Source organism: Cutaneotrichosporon oleaginosum, assembly GCF_008065305.1.
Source record: "Cutaneotrichosporon oleaginosum strain ATCC 20508 chromosome Unknown ATCC20508_contig01, whole genome shotgun sequence".
Classification (NCBI taxonomy): Eukaryota; Fungi; Basidiomycota; class Tremellomycetes; order Trichosporonales; family Trichosporonaceae; genus Cutaneotrichosporon; species Cutaneotrichosporon oleaginosum.
In genome coordinates, this window is record NW_027072170.1 from 1,027,754 (window position 1) to 1,049,746 (window position 21,993).

General features: G+C 59.6%; 7 protein-coding genes across 7 annotated transcripts; 2 read left to right on the top strand and 5 right to left on the bottom strand.

Moving 5' to 3' along the window:
- Positions 1-172: 172 nt before the first annotated feature.
- COLE_00427 (uncharacterized protein) lies at positions 173-916 on the bottom strand (the record flags this gene model as incomplete). The annotated part of the gene is made up of 1 exon (XM_018425511.1): positions 173-916. The coding sequence occupies one exon, from the start codon at positions 914-916 to the stop codon at positions 173-175; it is 744 nt and encodes a 247-aa protein (XP_018277208.1).
- Positions 917-2,741: 1,825 nt separating this feature from the next.
- On the top strand, positions 2,742-4,784 carry COLE_00428 (uncharacterized protein; the record flags this gene model as incomplete). The annotated part of the gene is made up of 2 exons (XM_018426060.2): positions 2,742-3,407; positions 3,480-4,784. 2 exons carry the CDS (start codon positions 2,742-2,744, stop codon positions 4,782-4,784), a joined length of 1,971 nt encoding a protein of 656 aa, XP_018277207.1.
- A 5,459-nt stretch (positions 4,785-10,243) lies between these two features.
- On the bottom strand, positions 10,244-14,137 carry COLE_00429 (uncharacterized protein; the record flags this gene model as incomplete). The annotated part of the gene is made up of 4 exons (XM_018426850.2): positions 10,244-13,699; positions 13,783-13,949; positions 13,981-14,078; positions 14,118-14,137. The coding sequence occupies 4 exons, from the start codon at positions 14,135-14,137 to the stop codon at positions 10,244-10,246; spliced, it is 3,741 nt and encodes a 1,246-aa protein (XP_018277205.1).
- A 591-nt stretch (positions 14,138-14,728) lies between these two features.
- COLE_00430 (uncharacterized protein) lies at positions 14,729-15,965 on the top strand (the record flags this gene model as incomplete). Its single annotated transcript, XM_018423783.2, has 4 exons — positions 14,729-14,750; positions 15,034-15,517; positions 15,668-15,755; positions 15,918-15,965. 4 exons carry the CDS (start codon positions 14,729-14,731, stop codon positions 15,963-15,965), a joined length of 642 nt encoding a protein of 213 aa, XP_018277204.1.
- Positions 15,966-16,260: 295 nt separating this feature from the next.
- COLE_00431 (uncharacterized protein) lies at positions 16,261-18,776 on the bottom strand (the record flags this gene model as incomplete). The annotated part of the gene is made up of 3 exons (XM_018419541.2): positions 16,261-18,334; positions 18,502-18,670; positions 18,734-18,776. 3 exons carry the CDS (start codon positions 18,774-18,776, stop codon positions 16,261-16,263), a joined length of 2,286 nt encoding a protein of 761 aa, XP_018277203.1.
- A 993-nt stretch (positions 18,777-19,769) lies between these two features.
- Positions 19,770-20,009, bottom strand: COLE_00432 (uncharacterized protein; the record flags this gene model as incomplete). The annotated part of the gene is made up of 1 exon (XM_018423782.2): positions 19,770-20,009. The coding sequence occupies one exon, from the start codon at positions 20,007-20,009 to the stop codon at positions 19,770-19,772; it is 240 nt and encodes a 79-aa protein (XP_018277202.1).
- A 684-nt stretch (positions 20,010-20,693) lies between these two features.
- On the bottom strand, positions 20,694-21,791 carry COLE_00433 (uncharacterized protein; the record flags this gene model as incomplete). Its single annotated transcript, XM_018421475.2, has 5 exons — positions 20,694-20,927; positions 20,968-21,128; positions 21,165-21,384; positions 21,418-21,734; positions 21,770-21,791. The coding sequence occupies 5 exons, from the start codon at positions 21,789-21,791 to the stop codon at positions 20,694-20,696; spliced, it is 954 nt and encodes a 317-aa protein (XP_018277201.1).
- Between the last annotated feature and the right edge of the window lie 202 nt (positions 21,792-21,993).

The following is a 21,993-nucleotide window of genomic DNA, read 5'->3' on the forward strand; positions in this document are numbered from 1 at the left end:
CATGCGCCCAAAATGCCTGCATACAGTTGGGCCGAAGCACACCTCCTGCTGGTGGCCCTCTCACAGAAGGGTACTTGTGGACTACGTCGGGAACACTAACGACAATATGTACTGTTCGCTGTTGCTTAGGGCCGCACAAAGCGGAAGGCGTCCTTGACCTCCACAGTCCCTGCTACGGCCTCCATCTGCGGCTTGCCAGATCAAAGCCTGACCCGATGTCGGCTGGGTCATCGGTGGTGTCAGGGCGCCCCGACTCGAGGATGAAGCGTTTCCCGCCAAACTCTCTGCAATACTCGGCTCGCGTTAACAGCTTCACATTGGCTGTAGTTTTCGTCCGGAAGCGGTGCAGCAGTACCTCGCGCCGAAGAGCCCAGTCGTCGGACAGCTTCTCCAGACCGCCAAACTGAGTGGGCGGTATCGTTTCGACTCCAACGAGACACCACGACAAGCGCGGGAGTTGTAGCATCCCTGTAATGATATCTTCCAGAATCCCGATGTCCGAATCGGGGACGACGACCTTGGGCCAGTAGCCGGGGGTCTCAGGTCCCCAGATGTGGACTACAATTTGGGTATAGTCGGGGATGTCATGAACACGCCACTCGTGCCACCCACCGACCCACGGGAAGAATGCCCCACCAAAAGTCGCGAGCCGGGGAACGGCGCTCATCCGGAGAGAGTGACTTTGCGCTGCCGTCTGAGAGAAGTGCCAAAAAGTGAATCGCTGCCCGCCCCGGGGGCTCAGCTGGTTGAGAAAGGAGACGACGGTTGTGTGGGTCTGGTTTGGCCACGACACGAGCGAAAGTGCACGGTTGGCTCCCCACTCCACGAGGAAGCGGAACGTGCATGGGAGCTGCCCAAGGCGTGCGTGGTCCATGGCGCAGATGAGGGCCACGCTGCGCAAATTGTCGATGCCCATTGCTGGATCCGCCCCAGTGATCCAGATGAAGTCGATGACCTCAGTATGGGCGAGTAGTCGTCTGGCTTGGTTGAGCCTCGACTCGTCCCGACCGCTGCCAGGTTGGAGCAGCTCGCGGAGAAAGGGGAGCCTGTTCCCGGAGGGAGACAGAAGACCTTTCGTAGTGCCGTCGCGTAGTCCAGTTACCACGACATGGCGGTAGAGCAAGCGATCCACCTTCTTCCGCAGAGCACGAGACGTAGTGCGCACTACGAGGAGAGTGCTGTGACTGGCCAAGGCGATGACTGCGTCGACGATGTGGGGATAGACCTTGTAGTCTATCATGTCAGAGGAATCTCAGGCGGTCTGGGGTGAGCGGCTCGGAGTATGAAGAGATGAGCCGAGATGTGGTGATAGGATTAGAGCTTTTGTCAGATGACGTTCTGTGCTCTGCGATCGCTCACCGAGTTGCCTCAATGAAAACTCTCGTGTATATCTGCAGCATCAGCTTATTCCAAGCGGAATGTCGGTGTCTGAGAAACATACAAGTCTATTTCGTGTGCGAATATGTGAGACAATATCGGCGGATCAGAGCGGTTTGCTTGAGGGGAAAAGCAGAATGAAGTCTGCCGAGATGGGGCCACAGCGTTTCAAGGAGGTCAAGATCGTCAGATGTGGGCACAGACCCGTTAAATGCCAGCATGTGACCTTCTCATTTATTCCTCGTCCACACGCACCCGTGCCCCTCCAAGGTTGCTTCTGTGCATGCTGCAAGCGTTAGAGATCTGTAATTTCCGTCGTGGAAGTGAAGAGCGTGCCAGTTATGCCTTGCAGCCATGAACTCCTCACGGGGTGGTGACTGCTGTTACCCTCGCAAGGGCTAGCGTGGAAGAGTCTCCCGATGAAGAGATTGAGTAAGTACACCATGGAGAAGTGGGATCCCATTCTCCGAGACAAGATTGACAGCATCGTACGCGGCCGGCGGCAACGCAGCCGAAGCCGTGGCACGCGTGAGCAGGAGGGCCAAAAATGGTAGGTAGCGGTTGTAAGAACATCATGATGCTACAGCACCACCACGCCACCGTGTAGAGTAGATCAGGTCAAGCTTTGTCTGATTCGGACGTGCATATGGTCTTCTCAGGGTTTCCATTGGACCCCAGGTGCTTCGCCGTGCCACTCATATCATATCGCACTCGTCACAAGGCCGCTCCGCGCTCCACTCTATCACTCGCCGCCCCCTGAAAGTGGACCGTGTAGCTGAGGACAAGGGGGAGTAGAGCGCTTGATAGCTGGTAATGGAACGCAGTTGAGAAGCGAGTAAGCAATTGGGGGCCATGCGGAATCACGTGCACTTGCCTAAAAATGGCGCGCCGGGCCTGTCGATCCTTCGTCAACACAACCTTGCCACATCTTCAAACAAAACGCAACCGCTGAGTATTCTGACCCAGGCTTCAGGATGCGAAGCCCGCTCAGGTTGGTCTGCAACTTTTAGTCCTGCTCGGCGCGGTAGAAGACGGCGGAGTTACACAGGGCAGAGGCCGCGCTATCTCAACCCCCGTTCACAATCTGACGTGCGCCAAGACATTGCCTCAGTGCCTGCAGCAACCGAGTGTTTCAGCGTCAGTTCACATCACCCCGCGCCGAAGACAGTACGCCGCGCATGTCGTGCTACACCGTCGGAAATCAGGAGCCTGACATGTTTCGACCAGACGCTCCGCTGCTCGAATGCCTGCACCGACATGGCTGCGGAGCTCGCCTGCAAACGGCAGCGGCCGCCGCTGTCTCTCCAATTCCCCTTAAGTAAAGTAAAGACTGCAGGCGCGCCGGTTCTTCCCTCCCATATCCAATGCCGATCCTCTACTACCTCCGCAAGGCGGTGGACGCGTTCGCGCCGCCGCCAAAAAAGTCGACAGATGGCCGCGACCAGTGGCCGTCGCGCGGGGCGTTCCTCCTCGCCGCCATGGGCGGGTGCGCCGGGCAAGGTAACCTCCTCCGCTACCCGTCCGTTGTGTACAACAACTACGGACTACAGTGGTTCATCCCCTACCTGTTGGCGGTGACGATGATCGCCATCCCCGCCCTCATCCTCGAAATTAGCATTGGGCAGGCGTACCGTGGCGGCACGGTCATCGCGTTCAACAACATCCACAAGAGGCTTAGGGGTGTTGGCCTCGGGCCAGTCATCGTGAGCTTCATTGTCACGCAGTATTTCACGGTCAACCTCGCGTGGATCATGGTCTACTTCCGGCACAGCTTCACCTCGCCCTTGCCATGGACGGGCCGTATCGAGGACTTTTACAACAACGATGTCATTGCCAACCCGGAACCAGTAATGGGTGCTCTGTCGGAGAACGGCAAGAGCGTGTTGTCGTTCACAAGTTATCCCGATATCAAGTTGATTGGCGAGACCGTGGGGTGGTCCGCTTTTGTCTGGTTCCTGATCTGGATCTCGATTTTCCGTGGCGTCGGCTTGACGGGCCGCGTGGTGTACTTTACGATGGGTCTTCCGATAGTGAGTTATCACGGGCGTCAGGACGAGTGTACCGAGCTTCGTAACCACTCTTGGCTGTTGCTGATACCATAGGTCACGACCATCATCTTCGTGGGTCGCTCGCTCTCGCTGGAAAACGCCAGCGCCGGTGTCCGCCTCGTGTGGGCAACATGGCGCTCCGACCAGCTGCGCTCCGGCACGGTGTGGCAGACGGCCGTGGGCCAAGTTTTCTTCTCCACTGGTGTCGGCTTTGGCTACTTCACCTCGTACGCAAGTTACAACCAGAAGCACAGCAACGCGGTCATGGACGCGTTGTTGATCTGCGGCTCGAACGTGCTGTTTGAGAACTTTGCCGCGTTCGCGGCCTTTGGTGTGATCGGCTACCTCCGGCGCTGGCCGCAAGACGGCGTGCGCCTCGGCGCATTCGTCCTCGGCTTCCTCACGCTGCCTGAGGCAGTCCTGCAGATGCCCGGCTCCAACTTCTGGGCCGTGCTCCTCTTCTTCACCCTCATCGTCCTGGGCTTCTCGAGCGCGTTTGTGATGCTCGACGTCGTCGCGACCATGTGGGTCGACTCGGGATCCAAGCTCTCGCGTCCCACCATCGTCACGACCTTGACGCTCATCTCCTTCCTGATGTGCTTGCCCTACTGCACACAGTTCGGCTACTACCTCCTCGACGGCATTGACCGGTGGATCAACAATGTGGCGCTTATCTGTGTCGTGTGGTCCGAAGTCGTCATGTCTACCACCGTGTACCGCTGGACCGATGTGACGGACCAAGTCGGCCTCCCAGCATTTATCATCTACAACGTCGGCTTCTTTGGCGGGCAGATCTTCGGCATCGCGTTGGCCCACGGCATCGGGAACCCAGGCGCCGGCGCCGGCGCCGGCATCGGGTTCTGGGCCCTCCTGACGGTGATCGCGTGCGTCATCGCGCGCCAGCCCATCTCGCCCGCCCCGCGCAAGTGGAACCGCCGCTTCCTCGACCGCTTCTGGTACCTCGCCTTCTACTCTGGCAACCAGCTGCGCCGCGACCTCAACGTCATTGTCGGGCAAGGCCGCAACTGGAAGATCCCCTTCTTCCTGCCCTTCTTGTGGCGCTATGTGTCGGGCCCCGTCCTCGCCATCATCTTCAGCTTTGCGTTCCCCGAGTTCCACACGCTGCGCTACGACCCCATGATGATCGCCGGCTTCATCCTCTCCATCCTCACGCTTACGGCCATGATCGTCGGGTTCGTCATGCCCCGCTACTACGGCAAGTTCATTGCGCCGGAGCGTCGCGACGAGGGCCAAGAGCCCACCACGGCCAACACGCTCAAGCTCGAGCCCACCGAATCAGTGCTCTCCATGGAGGCCTCGTCAATAGACGTCGAGACGGACGTGGTCAGAGAAAAGTAGGGTACGATAGGTCGGGCTGTATCTTGTATGATATACACGATGTTTTGTTCTTGCCACGCGGGACGATGAGCGGAACGTCTTCAGGTGACGGTCAAGGATGCAATTCCATAGTCTGAACAACGTCGCGCTCGCCTGCGCGAATCGTTAGAGAGCAGCGTACTCGGTTGTGAGGGGCATGTTGAGTGGAGCGGGCTAATTTCGGTCAGTCAGTACACGCGAGAGACTGTCAGATCAGCTGTCACGTTGTGTGTTCTTAGACAGAGGCAACTCAACCAGTCGCAGGTGAGACGTGCCCGTGGAGGGGCGTCCCTGCTGACTCGCGACGGCGGCTCTCACCGGCTCGCCTCGTCAGTGACACACCCGACAGCCCCGACGGCGTGGTTGGTATGGGACTACCTTTTGACGGAGATTGAGATGAGCCATGAAGGAACATACTGACACGTGGTTTGGCTTACCGCAAGCCTCTGCAGCAGAGCGATTCCGGCACTCCATGTCCCCGAAAGAGTGACCGAGTGTAGTAGCTCACTCAGCCGCCAGCAGCCGTCCAGCCAGGCAGCTCCAGAGCCCGAGGTTGAATAGCAGACAGCATGGGGCGCGCGGCCTCGGGACACGTCACCTCGACGCGACGAGTGCCTTACCCCTGCCGACCTTTCCGTATCTCGGTGTAATGTCCACAGATCTCGGAGTTATGTCGCATGATCGGCGTCTTGCCGGTGCTGCCTGACAGTGGAGAGAGGGGCGGACAGGCGGAGGCGTAGATTGGGGTCACGAGTTGCGGTGGGATGGGGTATTGGTGGCCTCAGCCGATGGGAGCGGCGTTGATGGATGGCGTGGAACGCGATAAGACATGTGATGCCAAGCCTCTGCTTCAACTGCGGATGAACACGATAAGCCCTAGGACATGCCGTGCGAGGATCACCATACCGCGAGCACAAACCACCGAGTGCATTCAATGGGTGTAATTAACGTTACGGGTCATATGCGTGTATAGAACGCCAAGGGAAGTCTAAGGTGGTGGGGAGAGGAGGAGCAGTCAGGAAACTGTCCGATGCTACAATGTGCGACGCTCTTAGAAGAGGAGAGCGGCGCCGGCGACGGCAAGGGCGACACCGGCGGGGGCGGCGAGGCCGTAGGCGGCGCCAGTCTGCGAAGGGTTGGCCGCAGGCGCCGAGACAGCGGCCGAAGCGCCCGACGCAGCGGCCGAAGCGAGGGAAGAAGCGCCGGAGGCGAGGGAGCTGACGCCCGAGCGAACACCTGAAGCGGCCGAGGCGGCACCGGAGGCGGCACCAGAGGCGACGGACTGAGCACCCGAGGCAGCACCCGAAGCGGCGGAAGCGGCACCAGAGGCGGCACCCGAAGCGGCGGACTGGGCACCCGAAGCGGCGCCGGAGGCGGCGCCAGCGGCACCAGTGGCGGCACCAGTGGCGGTGCCGGCAGCACCAGCGCCAGTGCCAGTCGCGTTGGCACCGGCGGCACCGGTGCCAGTGGCGTTAGCGCCGGAAGCGCCCTCGCCGCTCTGGCTAGCACCACCGGAACCCGCGGCACCAGCACCGCCGGCACCAGCCGAACCAGAGGCACCGGCGGCACCAGCCGAGGAGCCGTCAGCACCGGCACTGCTGTTGTTGCCGCCAGCATTGTCGCCGTTGGCGTTGTTGCCGCCCTGGTTGTTCTGGGGAGGGGTGTCGGTGGTGTTGCCGTGAGGGGCCCACGACGACTGCCAGCCACCGGAGCCCTCACCGCACTTGGCGTCGGCGGCGGAGACGAGCTGCTCCCAGTGGTCACCCTGTAGGTCAGTATTTGAGGGGAGTTAACGAGGGAAGGGTTTGGGTGGTAGAGGGAAGGTGGATGAGACAAGCGCGGTTGAACGCGTCGCGAACGCGACAAACATTCCGCAAACTGCATACGCGTGGGGCAGGCGGTAGGTGGTGGTGGTGATGGAAGGAGAGGGCATGCAATGGTAAAAGGAGAAGATACTCACGTCCGAGCAGTTCCAGATGCAGTTGTAAATCTCGTCACATCCGAGCGAGTTGCAGGACGAGGCACAGTCGGACTGGCGCTTCGAGGGCTGCGAGGACTGTGGGTTAGAGTGTGCTATGCGGGGGTGACATGATGTGTGGCGTGGGCTCGCGAGATCGCCAGAAATGAAGGAGAGGTAACATACGGGGAGGGCCGCGATGGCGGGGAGGAGGGCGAGGAGGTAGGCCGACTTCATTGTGGGTGGAGAGAATGGAGGATGGTAGTGTGGGGAGTGGTAGTGGTGGTAGTGAGGAAGAGTGAAGAAGAGAAATAGACAAACGGAAGAGGTGGGTGTTTTATGGGAAGATTGAGTGGGGTGGGGGGAGCGAGGAGGAAGAGGAGGAGGAGGAGGAGGGAGAAGGAAGGAAGGTTGAACTGGTTGCTGAGGAGCGGATCGAGTAGCCGAGTCGAGAGTTGCCTCTTGGCGCGCGGGCGTTATCCTGCATATCCTGCATATCCTGCATATCCTGCATATCCTGGGGCCTGATGGGTCCTTTGTCATCGGCTCAAAGAGTTACACAGCGTCAGTTGCGTCAATGTCAATTTCAGGACGAGAGGAGAGGGAGCGTCGCGCGTGTCCTGTAAACCCAAGGCCCACGGGCCACGGGTCGTCGGGCATTGACTATGGACCAAGGATCATTCATTCGACCCTGTCCCTCGTGTCCAGTGGCATGGGCGACTGGATCCAGTTGGCACCGAGCCTGTTCCATTTCTAGGGCGCCAAGCGGCACGGCATCTCTCAAACGTGCACAGAGACAGAGACAGGCGCACGACCCGCGGTCTGGACCTGTAACGCGACTTTGTCCCTTGCACGAGTTATGCGCCGTGGGTAGGGGTTTCAGCCCGGCCAGCCTAGCAAGCCCGCCCTTGCCGAACCCAATGTCCAGGGCACGTCGCACGTCAATCTGGGTTCTTGGCCTCTTGGGATTCCGGGGTGACTTGGGCACGGCTGGACGGACAGAGATGATCGGAGGCCTCAGGATGTCGGGGCAAGCAAAAAAGGTTGGGAGTTGCCAGGTGTGACGTTGTGAGAGGATATGACACGCATGACACGGTCTCTTCCAGCTGCCCTGGTCTCTCTAGTGCCACTCTCGAGTCGACATGCCGCCGGCCTATGACCGTCAAAGTCATACCCACACACCGAGGCAGACGCGATTGACTTCTGTGAGCTTTACGTGTGCACCACGACTCGGCGATTCGCGACGGTGACCCCTTGAGATGGGATGCTCGCTTGAACTCTTCCAGATCAGAAGCAGATACTGTACCGCACTGAGCACAGACCGCTTCAGCCCTGTGTATGCGCCCGCCGATCCCGCAGTCAAAGTGTGCAAGGGCTTTTCCCTTCGGGCTTAATATCGGCTTGCGCGCCAATCTCCTTGCTCTCCTTGTCCTCTTTTCCTCAGCTCCTCAGATCTCATTCAGCAAGATCGCGGAGACAGGGCTACGTGCTATCGGTAATTCACACGCGACGCGTCTCACCCTCGCGTACCCTCAATTTCGCGTCTCGCATTCAACCTGGTCCCTACTCCCTCCAAAGCGATCAAAGCGCGTCGTGCGCCCTCCAATGCCAATCTGGATGTACGTTCCCTCGTCTCCGTTCCTCTGGCCGATCTGGCCAGATCACGTTGCTCTGATTTCTGACCCTCTGGCCTCTGGCCTCTGCCTCTGAGCCGCACAGCTGTGCGTGCACGTTACGCTCCTCAGCTCCTCCTCGTCATGTTTGGTTCCAAATTTGAATCAAGCACGATCAAGCGCCGGTCGTGGGCCCATGTGGATACGCATCAGCGGATCAGGATCTCGTGAACGGTGCGACGAGCGATCTGCGACAAGCTTTAGTGTAAACATACAAACAGCAACCAGGCATGCACGGCACACGCATGGGCATGATCAAACATCCACGCAGCACACCGGCACGCATTCCGTGATCGGCTGAGCGCCGTACGCAGAAAACATTTCGCTGCAGGCTCCATGTACTGCATGTAAACACGGATTGCGTGGGGGTAGAGCAGGCGCTGTGCATGCGCTGCCCGATCGACGCGTCGCCAGCGTTAGGCGCGTTGACGCTCGTACGCTCAGTGCTCAGTGTCTGACTAAATCTCCTCTGCGGCCCCGTTTCGCCTGTCGTGCCGTACGCGGCGTGACCCACCCCTGCACATAGGAGCAAACGCTCCCCCACTCTCCTACCCTCGGCGCTGCTCTCATCGCCCAGTTGGCCAGTTGCCAAGCCGCCGCGACAATTTCTGGCGCGCTCAGAGACATTGACGAGAACAGCAGAACGCAAGGTCCACCGGACGGGCCTTGGCCACTGGGGTGGGTGACAGCCGTCCCTGATTGACCGCCCTGCAGCTCAGCCACCGTAAAGCGCGCACAGACAAAAGTAGAGTTGGGTGCCGTCTCTGCGCGTGAGCGTGAGCATGTTGAGGCTGGCGCCAGCATGGTTGGATGCTTGCATGTTTGTGATCTTGTGAGTTCATGGTTCCATGGATCCATGGGTGATCACCAGACCACCAGACCACCTCGCCACCTCGCCACCTAGCGGAACGAAGACTCCGAGCGGCTCGCAGGGGTGGAAGCATCCGACGCAGCCGCACCACATGCCTTGCTTGTCTCGTAAACGTCGCCGGGAAACGGGATGGGTACGGCAGCCGGCAGGCGGCGCGGAAGGGGCATGAAGCTTGGGTCTTGGGGTCTTGTGCCTCTCAAAGTCTGTGCACCGCCCCTCACGTCATTGCTGCTTTCTTGACCCCGGAATGCCCGATGCATCAGCTCACGTAAGTGCCGGTGATCTCGTGTTGTGTATTTCCGTCGCCGCGGCAGTACTCTCTGCCTCTTATTTTTGCAGACGAATCGCTACATTTGTGATCTCAAGTTCCATACAGCTATGCCATGCACGCGCCAGTGACCGCGCGCAGGGTTCCGTGCTAGGACTTGGAGGGACGGTATGAGCTTCTCAGCCGTCACGGATAATGTGTATATCGAGATAGACTGTCCTCACAAGCTCACAGCATCCGTGCGCAGCAGAATGCTCGCCCCCGTGCCCATCAGCGTGCCCGTCTGTGCGCAACAGATTGGCATGATGCTGATTCTGTGACTGTCGGTCATATATCCTCGCAGCATAGCCCGTGCATCCGCCGATCCGCCGATCCGCCGTCACACCACGTCGCGTCGGCCATCCTTATCAATCATCTGGCAATCAGTGATTGTCGTGATCGCCGATCATCTTGGGCACGGGCCGCAATGATTAAAGCGGTGTAGCGATTATATACAATGATCGCAAGGTGTTACCGCCCCACTTGCTGACAATGTATCCGCCAGCCGCCGGCGCGCAGAGCAAATCCTCTTCCCCGGTGTTTGCCCGCCTCTCTCACCACCCGTCACTGTCAATGCAAGCGATGCATATGTCTATGATCCGCTCTATCGCGGTGCATTAAAAAATGCCTACTCTACTGCGTCTTCTTCTCGCCTACGACCTGCTTGAGATCCGGCAGTGTGTCCTGCTTCTGCTTCTCCTCGAGCGCGCGCCGGGCTTCACGGCGCTCGCGGCCGCGCGTCACCATCTCAGCCGGCTCGAGGTCCGCGAAAAGCGCCTTGCACACCGTCTCGATGATTGCGCACCCCGCAAAGTCGCCGACCATGACGGCCGTCAGCACGAGGCGGAAGCTCCACTTCATGTCCACCAGCTGCAGCCAGCTGTTGAACTCGGGGAGAATGTCGAGCGCGCCAGAGTAGGCGACGCAGGACGCGCCGAGAAGTCCGAGGTACAGCGGGCGGTTCTCTTTGATGCCCTCGCGGAAGGGCCGGCCCTGGAAGTTGAGGACGAACGTTGAGACCTGCTGGGACAGGCCGAGCAGGTAGATGGCAGTGTTGAGGAGCGAGGGCTCAAACTTCTTGTCCAGGTCAATCTCGCCCAGGTCCTCGAGCGAGCGCGAGAGCGCCGTGATGTACAGCAGCGCCGCGCAGTGCACCGCAAACTGCAGGAGGACGGAGAGGAGAACGTAAAAGTTGAAGATGTTACCGAGAGGACGCTCGCGGGACAGCTTGTCGACAGGCTTCGCGCGCGAGATGCACAGGAAGCACACACTCATGAGCATGCCCGTAATCGTCACCTGGTAGTCGCCAAACTTGATACCGTCGAGGTACTGCACCGAGAGCGAGTAAGCAGTGATGAGGCAGTTAAGCGCCAGAATCTTGTACATCTGAATGGTCGCGACGAGGGTGCAGCGACCCTGGCGAATGATGTTGGAGATGGCGGCGACATTGGACAGCTTGGAGGTGAAGGGCGCAGCGCAGGATGCGTCACCGAGCTTGATCTGCGGTACCTCCTGCCCGTCGTCCATGTCGGCGAGCTTGGAAGTTATGGTCGCGAGGTCAAACTTCTCCATAGGGTTCTGGCGCTTGGCTGCGCTGTGATCGGCGGCAACCTGCTCCTGCGTGGCAACGAGCTCGGGGTACGCCTCGCGAAGGGCAGGAGGGACTGGAGGCGGGGGCTGGTTGAAGCGTGCCGAGATCTTGCACTGCTGCTCGTACACCTTCTTCAGGCGCTCGTTACGCTGGTGCTCGCTGATCTTCTTCAGGTCGTCCTCGGTGCCGTCAAGAAGGGCAACGCCAATGTGGGCCTGCTTAAGCGCGCCGACATCGTTGGTGCCGTCACCAGCCATGAGGGTCGTGTAGCCGAGGTCACGGAGGGTCGAGACAATGTACTCCTTCTGCGACGGCGAAACACGCGCATACACCCACGTGTGCGACACAAGGTCCTTCCACGACGGGCGGTGCTCAAACTCCTTGACGGCGGCGCCAGTCACGCAGATGTCGTAGTCGCGGAGGATCTCCTGGTCGAGCGGCTGCGAGGGGTCGACAGGTACAATCTTGGTCTCGTCGACGTTACGCCAAACAATCTCGTCCGACGAACCCTCCTTTAGGTCCAGAATCATTACGTCGCGGTCGACAATCTCGACATCGCGCGCAACGTGGGCAGCCGTAAGCGGGTTGTCACCGGTGATCATGATGCAACGGTGCGACGAGTCGGCGAGCATCTTGAGCGTCTCGACGGCGTCGGGCTTGAGCGGGCAGTGGAAGACGAGGAAGCCGGCAAACTCGAGGTCGCGCTCGACAGTGTCGCGGGCGATATGGTTGATCTGGTCCGGAGAAATCTTCATCTCCTTGTAGCCGAGAGCGAGAACGCGCGAGCCCCGACGAGTGTAGTAGCGGTAGGTCTCCTCGTAGAACGCCGGGACCTTGGTGTACATGGTCTTAAGAGTCTCGGGCGCGCCCTTGACTGCAGCGATCCACTTGCGGCCCGAAGCGTCGGTGACGGCCGAGATGGTGGACATGCGCTTAAGGGCAGACGAGAACTGGAAGCGGCGGCGAATGTTAATGGCGTGGCGGTGGGGAGCCTCCTTGGAGTTGGGGGAGACGTTGTCACCCTTGGAGACCTTCCAGTCGAGAGCCTGCAGGGTAGTCTTCTCCATCGGGTCACCGACAATCGTGCCGTCGTCCAGGAGGACCAACGCGTGGGCAGCAGCGAGCGACAGCGTCGTCTCCTTGCTGGTCTCGGTAACGGGAACTAGGCGCTTAGGGTCCGCAGTGTCAACGCCACATACTCCCTCGACAACAAGGTCCTCGCCGGTGATAGTGCCAGTCTTGTCAAAGCAGCACACGTCGACGCGGCCCGCGAAGGGGATGCGGAACGGTTCGGTGCAGAAGATGGCGTACTTTTGAAGAGCGATGAGGGAGGCGTTGACAGCGAGCGAGAGCTCCATCGGAAGCTCAGGCGGGACCACCGAAGTGATGATGAGAATGCAGTCGAGGAGGAGCTTGCCCTTGGCAAGGCCGCGCTCGAGGCCCTTGATCCAAACGTACGCCGACGCGGCGATGGCGAAGATCAGAAGGAAAAGAATGAAGAGGAACGACTCAAAGTTGTTGGCAGACACACGCTCTGTCGAGAAGATCATTGTGCGTACGAGCTGACCTTGAGTTGTGCCGAAACCTGTGCGGAGGACGACCGCAAGGCAACCGCCGTCAGGCGTCTTGATGCCCGAGCCAGTAATGTCCTCGCCCGGCGAAACCTGCAAGGCCTTGGTGCCGGAGAAGAGTACTGAGTTGCGGTCGGCGCCGTTGATGTCAAGGCGGTCGGTGGGGTCGCGGAGGTCAATCGCCTCTTTAAGGAGCGGAGTAGACTCGCCCGAGAGCATGGCCTCGTTGACGATGCAGGTCCCGCGGAGAAGGAGGAGGTCACAGGGGATCCCAGAGTCGGGCTTGGTTCTAAGGATGGAGACGAGGTCATCGGGAACCAGCTCGTTGCTCACAACCTCGACCCACTTGCCGTCGCGGAATGCTTGGACGGGGTAAGGAGTGATGGACATGGTGCGGAACTCGGTGAGGGTGCGGACGCGTTGGAACACAACGGTGCACTCAAACACGATGAGCATGAACGCCGTGAAGAGCGAGTAGTACCAGTACTCGTCGAGCATCCAGAGCGCGACGCAGAACATCTGGAAGACGAAGAACGGCGCGACGGCGTGCTCAGCGAAGAGCTCCATGAACTTGGGAATTGGGATGTGGCACTCGTTCGGGCCGTACATGGCCTTGAGGACGTCGAGCGAAGGGAGCGATTGGGGCGCGGCGGCACCCTTTCCGGTCTTCGTCGCCAGGCCGTGGCTAACGATGCCGCGCGACTGCTGGAAGTCACCGAGGGGCGGCATCTCGTCGCATGGGTAGGGAATGAGGGTGAAGCGCTCCTCGTCGTCCTGGTAGACGTACGTGTCGCGCTGGTAGATGAACGAGTAGGTGGGCTTGGCGGCGCCGGGGGCGACCTTGGAGTCAAGGGGGACGAACTCGCCGTGGCCGCGCCCCTTCTTGGGCACAACACGAACGGTCGACGCCTCCTCGAGGGAGAACGCCTGGGGTCAGCAGGACTATGGAAGAGGACGAAGGAGCAGCTATCCTGCTATGCTCAACAGCTGCAGCCTCTGCGAACACTCACCGTAGTGTAGCAGAGCTTTGCGCGGATGGCATTGCTCCACCGTGTCGAGAGGAAACTCAAGGCATGGCCACCGAAGACAAGGACGCAGTAGATGAATGTCCACTCCTCGGACTTGATCCAGTCCTCGTAACGGAAGTGGTACGCATACCAAAGAAGCGGGTACAGAGCTTGGGTCAGCGCTGGCGACGCGCCACTCACAAAGCCAGAAGAGACCGTAGATGCGGAGATGGATCGGTATGGGGTTAGCCAAGCCGATCCACTCGATCTCGCCGGACGCGATGCCAGGCCGGGACGCCCTGGAGGTCAGCTATGCCAGCGCCGGCGTATACACTCACTTCCAGTCCGGTGTGGGCATGGTGGCGAGGCAGAAGGGCTGGTTGACGATGTGGACAATGCTGCAGTAATCAGATACGAGATTTCGACTTTCGACCTGACTTCGTGTCAGATGTCAGACGGCTAGGCTCGGCCCTGACACGCAGAGTGGAGGCGTGGATCCTTCCAGTGGCTGACCGCTGCGCTTATGCGCTGACAGGTCGCCGCGCCAGCGTCTTTTCGGCCCCGCTATTTCCCCCCATGATCCATGGATCCATGGAAACCATCGGCCCGGCCTCCCGCCGCCCACTCTGCAATCCTGCTTCTGTGCGCGCGCGCAGACGTGGTGGCGCTCACCTCTGTGCACCTGAAATGTGCATGCGCAATGCGCCGCGTCAGCCGAGCCACCGCTCGCCACAAGCCACGCAGGCCCCCACCCCGAATTCCCGCCACGCTGCCATCACGTGAGCGGAACCATTTCGCGAGGTGTTCATGGCCTTCGTCACGGAGGCGGCGCGGGCGAGCGCGCGGACACCTCCACGCCTCCACGTTTCGCGGCTCGACAATCTCGGACTAGGACTCGGAGCCCTCCATCTCGACTCTCGTCTCTCCACATCCCACATCCTCGGCCGCCATGAACATTTTCCGCTTCTTCGGTGCGTACACTATCCCCGCTTTCATTTGCCAGGCACCAGGCATGCACGGACGGCAGCGGCCGTAGAACGACGCGGACGTGGGGCCCACCGAGCTGGTCGCGCGTCAAAGTCTGGACGGCGCCGAAGCTCGCGCGTCTCGAGAGCATGCCATAGCGAGCTGCGCGTGCGAGTGGAGCTTCACGACGCGCCGGGCTGGGATGCGTGCGCGTTGCGCCCACTTTGGCCTTGACTTGCCGTATACGCGGATGCGCGCTCTCACGACATTGGATTATGCTCATGCCAGGCGACTTGTCGCACCTCGCGTCCATCTTCATCCTCCTGCACAAGATCCAGACGTCGCGGTCATGCCGCGGCATTAGCTTCAAGTCACAGGCGCTGTACCTGCTCGTGTTCGTCATGCGCTACCTCGACCTCTTCACAAACTTCGTGTCGCTGTACAACAGCATGATGAAGCTCTTCTTCATCGGTTCGAGCGCATACGTGCTGTACCTCATGAAATTCCGCTTCCGGCCCACGCAGGACCCCGCTCTCGACACGTTCAACGTCGCATACATCCTCGGGCCTTGCGCGCTCCTCGCCCTCATCTTCAACTACCGCTTCACGTTCATGGAGATCACTTGGAGCTTTAGCATCTGGACTGAGAGTGTCGCCATCCTGCCCCAGCTTTTCATGCTGCAGCGCACCGGCGAGGCCGAGACCATCACGACGCACTACCTCGCCGCTCTTGGGCTGTACCGTGCGCTCTACATTCCCAACTGGATCTGGCGGTGAGTTGTGCTTTGGCGGGCGGTTTGATTGTGGTCGGAATTGGGTGTGAATGGCTTGTGAATGGTTGTGAGGGCCGGAGCAGAGCGGTTCGAAGTATCGGTGCCGATGAGAGGTGGAGCAGGTGAAGCAGGGCAGTGGTTAACATCCAGCTACTTCACCGAGGACGGTGGCTTCGACCCGATCGCCGTTACGGCTGGTATCATCCAGACCGCAGTCTACGCCGACTTTGGATACATCGTGAGTCCTGAGCGCAGGAAGCTACGTGTGATTCGCATGATGAAGCGCATGGCGCTCGTGCCAAAACGTTGTCATGCTGGTCGAGGTGTTCCCAGAGAGAAGGTCATGCCGACGAGCCTGCACATCTCCTTTGCACCTCCCGCCCACCCACGCTAACCTCAGTACGTCACCAAGGTTCTCCGCGGGGAAAAGTTCGAGCTTCCCGCGTAAAGAGGCGCATACTCGTCCATCTGGAATGGAGGATGGCGTTTGGGCGGGCGACGCGGAGCTGGCCCCGCATCACTTACGCGCAGAGCGTGCGCCGCCGCTGCAGGGCACATCATAGAACCAAATGCATGAATGACATGTATGGATAATGCAGCGTGAGTGTGAGCGGGGCAACATACACGCGAGGAAGGCAGGCAGGGCCAAGCTATTAGAACAACGAAGTTGCAGAAAGGCAGTGAGTGGCAGACAGTGCCGTTGGCCATTGATGCGAATACGTATGAGGGAAATAATAGGTACACTATGCGACGGGCGCAGCGGGAAGGCTATCAAAAAGCGCCATGATGTCGGCGTTGTTCAGCTTGGCGAGGATGTCTTGGATGTGGTCGCCACTGGGTTTGTCATCTGGGGTTACCTCGTTGCGCAAGCCGGAGAGGGCGCCTGGCGAAGCTTTATGGTCGCGAGGTGAGGGATCAATGGGCGAGACAGACGAGGGCCCAGGACTCGAAAAGAGGAGGGCCGAGTGTGGTAGGTTGCTTGGAAGAGCGGGAGGAGAGCTCGGCGGCAGTTGCGAGAAGTCAAACTTTTCATGGGGCGATGAGTCGTACGGCCCGAAGGACGAGGAACGACCAAGGGAGGATGAATGATCTCCGACCGATGAAGCATGTCCGAACGAGGAGGTCCGGTTGAAGAGATTCGACCAGGCATCGTCATCTGAGGGCTCAACAGCATCACTCGTTGGCAGGATGAGTTGATGGCGGAGCGCCGAGGAGACGTTGCGCGGGTCCATTGAGGACATGCCTTGATGACGAGATTGGCTTGGGCTGCTTGGGTCGGCGTCGCTCTCTGGCGGCGCGCTGAAACCCTCGACGTCAAAGAATGCAGACATTTCACCAGCCCACGAGAGAGACTTGGAGTCGCTGTTACCCAATCCGTCGTCGCTGAGGGGCATGGCGAGGCTTTGCATGGTTTGGAAACCGTTGGAGGCTGACCTGGGAGTGTCTTCTCCGTGCCACACGCTGGATCCTGCGGGAGAACTGCCCGACACACTTGTCGCCGCAGCAACTCGCACTGCACGGGGAAGAGGTGCTGAGCCACGGCTTGGAGAGGTTTGAGGAGCATCCTTGACAAAGGAAGGTGTTTGGTCGCGGGGCGCCGACCTTCGGCGACTTGTGGCAATGCGCGCTGCGTCTCTCTCTACAGCCTGGGTCATGGTCCTCTTCAGCTCGCGTTCCCCTTGTGCCCTCCGCTCGGAAGCCTTCAGACGACCACGGCCGCGCGGGACTCCATCTTCCTCCTTGTTCCACATTGAGGCCGGCCGAGGCTCTGCCTTCTTCTGGAAGTACAGGCCGCAGGCGTTGCAGACGCGGGTCGTCTTACCATTCGGCATCGACTGCTGCCGCCAGACCGAGCTTCGGGTCGTCTTGCAGTTTGAGCACTCTGAGATGGGTGCCTTGTAACCCGACGAGCTTGACGCCCCGGTACGAGGGCGCTTCGCCTCAGGCTTGCTGCTCTGCGTAACGGCTTCCTCTCGCATTCGCTTCTCGCTGGCCACGACTTGAGCGCCGCGGGTACCAGCGAGCTTTTCCAGGAAGGAAAGTACGTCAGGAGTGAGGACGTTCTTCTGCTCATCTGTGAGCCTGTTGAGCCTTGTAGCGATTTGAGCGGCCTGCACAGGGGAGGAAGATTCCATGTTGAGATCCATAGGGGACAGCTTTGTGCGCTCGTCGACCGCGTGCTTGCGAGGAACGGGCAATCTAGCTCGAGATGGACCGGCTGGAGAGGACGATGAAGGATGGCGGGGAATGGCACGCGGAGGAAGCTTTGAAGACGACGTCGAGACAGTCCGCGGTGCTGGGAACGATGGGATACGGGCGACGCTCGAGGGGCGCACAGGGGTAACAGCGGGGGAGTCATGCTCATCCTCTTTCCCTTCTTCTTCTTCTTCGAGCACAGCGATGCCGGCGACTGAGCCATTCTCGACAGTGTGGTGAAGAGGCCCGGGGAAGGTGGTGGATGACGAGAGGCCTGTCTTAAGACCGACGAAGATCTCAATGCCCCAGGCTTCAACTTCGTTGGACATGGCGTTGGCAGCCACGAGTGCGTCCAAGGCCGACATTCCCTCTGCTCTAGGCGCGGTGACGTTGAGGAACTGAGACCGACGGACGAGGCGGCCAGTGATTAGGCTTTTGCCCTTGTCTGCCTCTGCCAGTGCCTGCCGGACAAGTCCCTTGCCCGACCACACCTCGTAACCAGCGGATGAAATGGAACGCGTGCGCGGGGCCGCTCGGGATCTCTTCAAGAACGACTCGCGTGGGTCGAGAAGATAGAGAGATAGGTCGGGGGTACCGGGATGGGCTGGGTGTAATTCAGGGCTGGTGGTCAGCTGCGCCTCATCGGGTGTTTGCACAGGCTTGTCGTGAAGCGAGTGATGGGCATGCACACGAACGAGTGGTGATCGGCGTGGGTAGGGAGTAATGTACTCGCGCCGAAGGATCGGGGGAAGTGGGATGGGTGCGCGCGACGAACATCAAGCACTCACCTTGCCATGACAATGCCTTGGACGACAGCCTTGAGGTAGATGGCTCCCCACACCTCGTCATCGCCGTCTTTACTCTTGCCCGCGGTAGGATGGAGGTATACATCTTGCGGTTCGGAGAAGAGGGTGGAGAAGGACTGCGAGCTTGAGGAAAGGTGGTACGTGACTTGGACTGTGCATGTTAGACGAGGGACGTTGGACAGGAGGCTAAAGGCAAAGTGAGTGGTGTGCATACCTGGTAGTGAATGGATGCGACCAGTCTCAAGCTGGGCCACCATGGCGCGCGTCGTCTATTCGGGGATGAAGGTTGTCGCGAGAGGTGGCGTAGACGAGAGGCAATGGCGAGATGCGGAGCAGCGCGTGCGTAGCGAAAGAGTGTGGAGACGTCGAGAGATGGGAGGAGTGAGACGGTGAGATGGGGATATGGGGAGATGGGGAACGGGAGGATGATGAGGATGAAGAGAGAGATGGTGGTGATGGAGGGAAGGTGACTTGAGCGCAGTCACTTTGTGTAGAATGGCTGTGCGCTGGGCGGGGCTTTGATGTGGATGATTGTAGGGCCGTAAGATCGTAAGAGCGACAGTGTCTCGAGTTGTCGGGGGCGGGCAAGTTGAGTGAGACGGGAATTGAAATGGGCCAAATGAGAGACTGATGGATACAGAGGGGGGCGAGAGAGGTGAGTGGATGGATGATGGATGGTGGATGGTGGTGACCGCGGTGAGTCGTGTGCGCGGCTGTACGCGTGGATGCGAGATGAGCAGAGAGGATACTCGGAGTGCAATGTTGCAATGTCGACGCGTCGAGGGGATGGGTGCGAGAGTAATGGTGCGAGGTTGTCAGTTGAGAGGGTGCAAGCCTCGATGGACGGTCTCCTTTGGATGCTCTGAGAGTACAGTAGGATTAAGGAATAAGGAATAAGAATTAGGAAATTCAACTGTGGCTGGCTTGTGTCTCCACGCGGCGTACGGGTTGTGTGTTTGTTTCCTGCGCCCAGGGCCCTTGCGTTTGGATTCTGTGTGTTTGGCTGTCGCGTATGCCTCCGCGCCCTCCTCGCCCCTCAATGTTTCCAAAAATCAATCGCGTCTACCCTGCGGCCCTGCACCGTCACCACGTCACTGCTGAAATCTCCACCCAACTCACCCACCCAGGCCGCCCAGCTCCCCAATTCAACGGACCCAAATTCGGGCACGGGGCGTGCATCTCCTTCAGGCTCGCAGGCCTTCAGGAAGCAGAATCGGCCTCCAGCTCTCCAGATCTCCAGCTCACCAGTCTCATCTCGCCGTTGTTGGCAGGACTTTGATGGCTGGCGCATCGGAGCGTGCACGTCCCGATGCGCTCGGAAGCGAGTCACTCCGAGAGGCAGACGGCGTCGGAGCGTCTATGCGTAGCGCTCGGTCCCCGGCGTCGTCATAGAGACGACTAGCTCTCCTCAGCTCAGTCATGGCAGTAAGACCATTCATGCCGCGCATGCCACTGATTAGGGTGAGGAGCACGGTCGAGCCTCGGAGCATGAGCTAGCGAACTAGCGAGCGCCACGAGATTTCAAGGTACATTGGCATGCGCAACTCTCAAGTGGAGAGCGGCCACTGAGCGGTGAGTATGACGGAGGTGGGCGCAGTCAAAGGCGCGTCCCGGCAAGGGAGATGAGTCCTTCAGGATCATAAAGAGTGTCTCCGATGTCACACACCGGTACGCCGAGCCATAGTATAGTATATACAGTAGCATTGTCTGCAGAGACTCGGCGGGCGGCTGAAAAGGCTTGCGCAAGGGCACAGAGCTCCGCTGTACACGCCGTGAAATGAGTGAGGGCTGATGAGGTCGCGTGCGGCTAAAAGGCACTCGGCGATAAATGTCAGTCAGTCAACTCCGCGCCTCCACGGAAGGAAACCAGCTAGGTTAGGGTCGGCGGGCTGAAATCTCATGCGAAGGTTCAGTTTCGTACAGACGCACGTCAGAGCGGCCCTCGAGTTTGTACAAGATGACGCTCTCAGGTGGGAGAGCTCGCTATCGCAGCCGTCTTGCACGGCAACTATCGGCATGCAGCCCCGTGACACCGCACAACGTAGCCTAATGCGCCACACAGTCATAGACGGCAGTATCCATCCCAAGAGCTAGTGTTACAAGTGGGCTAGAATGTTATTGGGCTCTCGCGTGCGTCCGGTTACGGCGGGTGCCGATCACACTCTAGGCCAACTCTACTTCTTCCTCTCCAGCTTCCACTTCCACATCTTCTCCTGCCACTTTTTCCGGTCTCCGTTCCGGTCCTCCGGCGCACTCGGGTCCTCCACATAGCCTGCGTCGCGGACGCGCCGTGCAGCCCCCTTGCCCATGAGCCCCTTCTGATTCGCGATGCGTGTCTCGACTTGGCGCAGTGTCCGCACACGTCCCAGCAACGCCGATAGCTCAGCCAGCATCTCGAGGCGGTGTATCTGATGTCAGTTGATGCCGCAAAGCGAGCACTAGACATACCCTCGCATCCTCCTCGGTCACCTCGGCCTCGTCATTGGCATCTGTCGATTTCACGGCCTTCCTCTTCTTGGCCGACTCGGGCTCGAGCCATCCGAGGTCAACGGCCTCCTCCTCCTCCTCGGCCTCCTCAACTTTCTCCCCGCTCGCGGCATATCCCTCAACTGCTGTCAGCTTTGCGTAGTGCCAGCATGGCTCACACTCTGTCCGGTCCTCAGCGAACACGACGTGTCCGGTTGACGGAGCGTCACGCGCCCTGCCCTTCCCCTTGCTCTTCGACTTGAGGGCCGCGCTGGGATCCAGAACGACGCCCATCTCCGCCAGCTTCTCCACCTCGGCGAGCTCCTGTGCCGCGCCCCACTCCTCCGATCCCCCTGCAGGAGCGGTCACCTCCAGCTGGGCGCGCAACCGAGTGATTTTCTGCTATCAGCTCCAAGCGCTCCGCTTCCTTACCTTCTCGTCCTGCGCAATCTGCATCTTGATATACCCCATGTCCTGCGTCTTCAGAAGCTTGACCACGTCGACGGACAGCGCCTCGTTCCCGCGGTCTTGGATGTGCACTCCGCGCTCCGTCCGCCCCTTGACCATGCCAAAGTAGAACTCATCCTTGTTGCGGAAAGCAGCCTTTTCACGGAGCTTCTTGATACGCGCTTTCTTCGAGTTGTAGTCGCGCGCGCGGTGCACGTAGTCCTTGTGCTTCTCAAGGATGCCGAGTTTGGCGCGGTGCAACGGCTGAGCGCGCTCGCGATGGTTGCGCCGCGACATGATATCTGGTGTGAGCTTATGCTGGAGCACACTATATTACTCTTTCGTGCTGAGTTGACCATCTTGACTGGTTGGATGAGGTACTAAGCGTCTGCTAGAAGTGAAGAGCTTCGAGATGCGAGATGCAGAATGCTTGCTCCAACCTGCTACATGCTCGATTGTGGGTGGCAATTGTCAACTTTTGACGGTAGCGTGGCAATACTCCCGCTGACGAAGGTGGAGGCCAAAGTGGAGGTTTCGGAGCGGGGATCCAGTGGGTGTCCG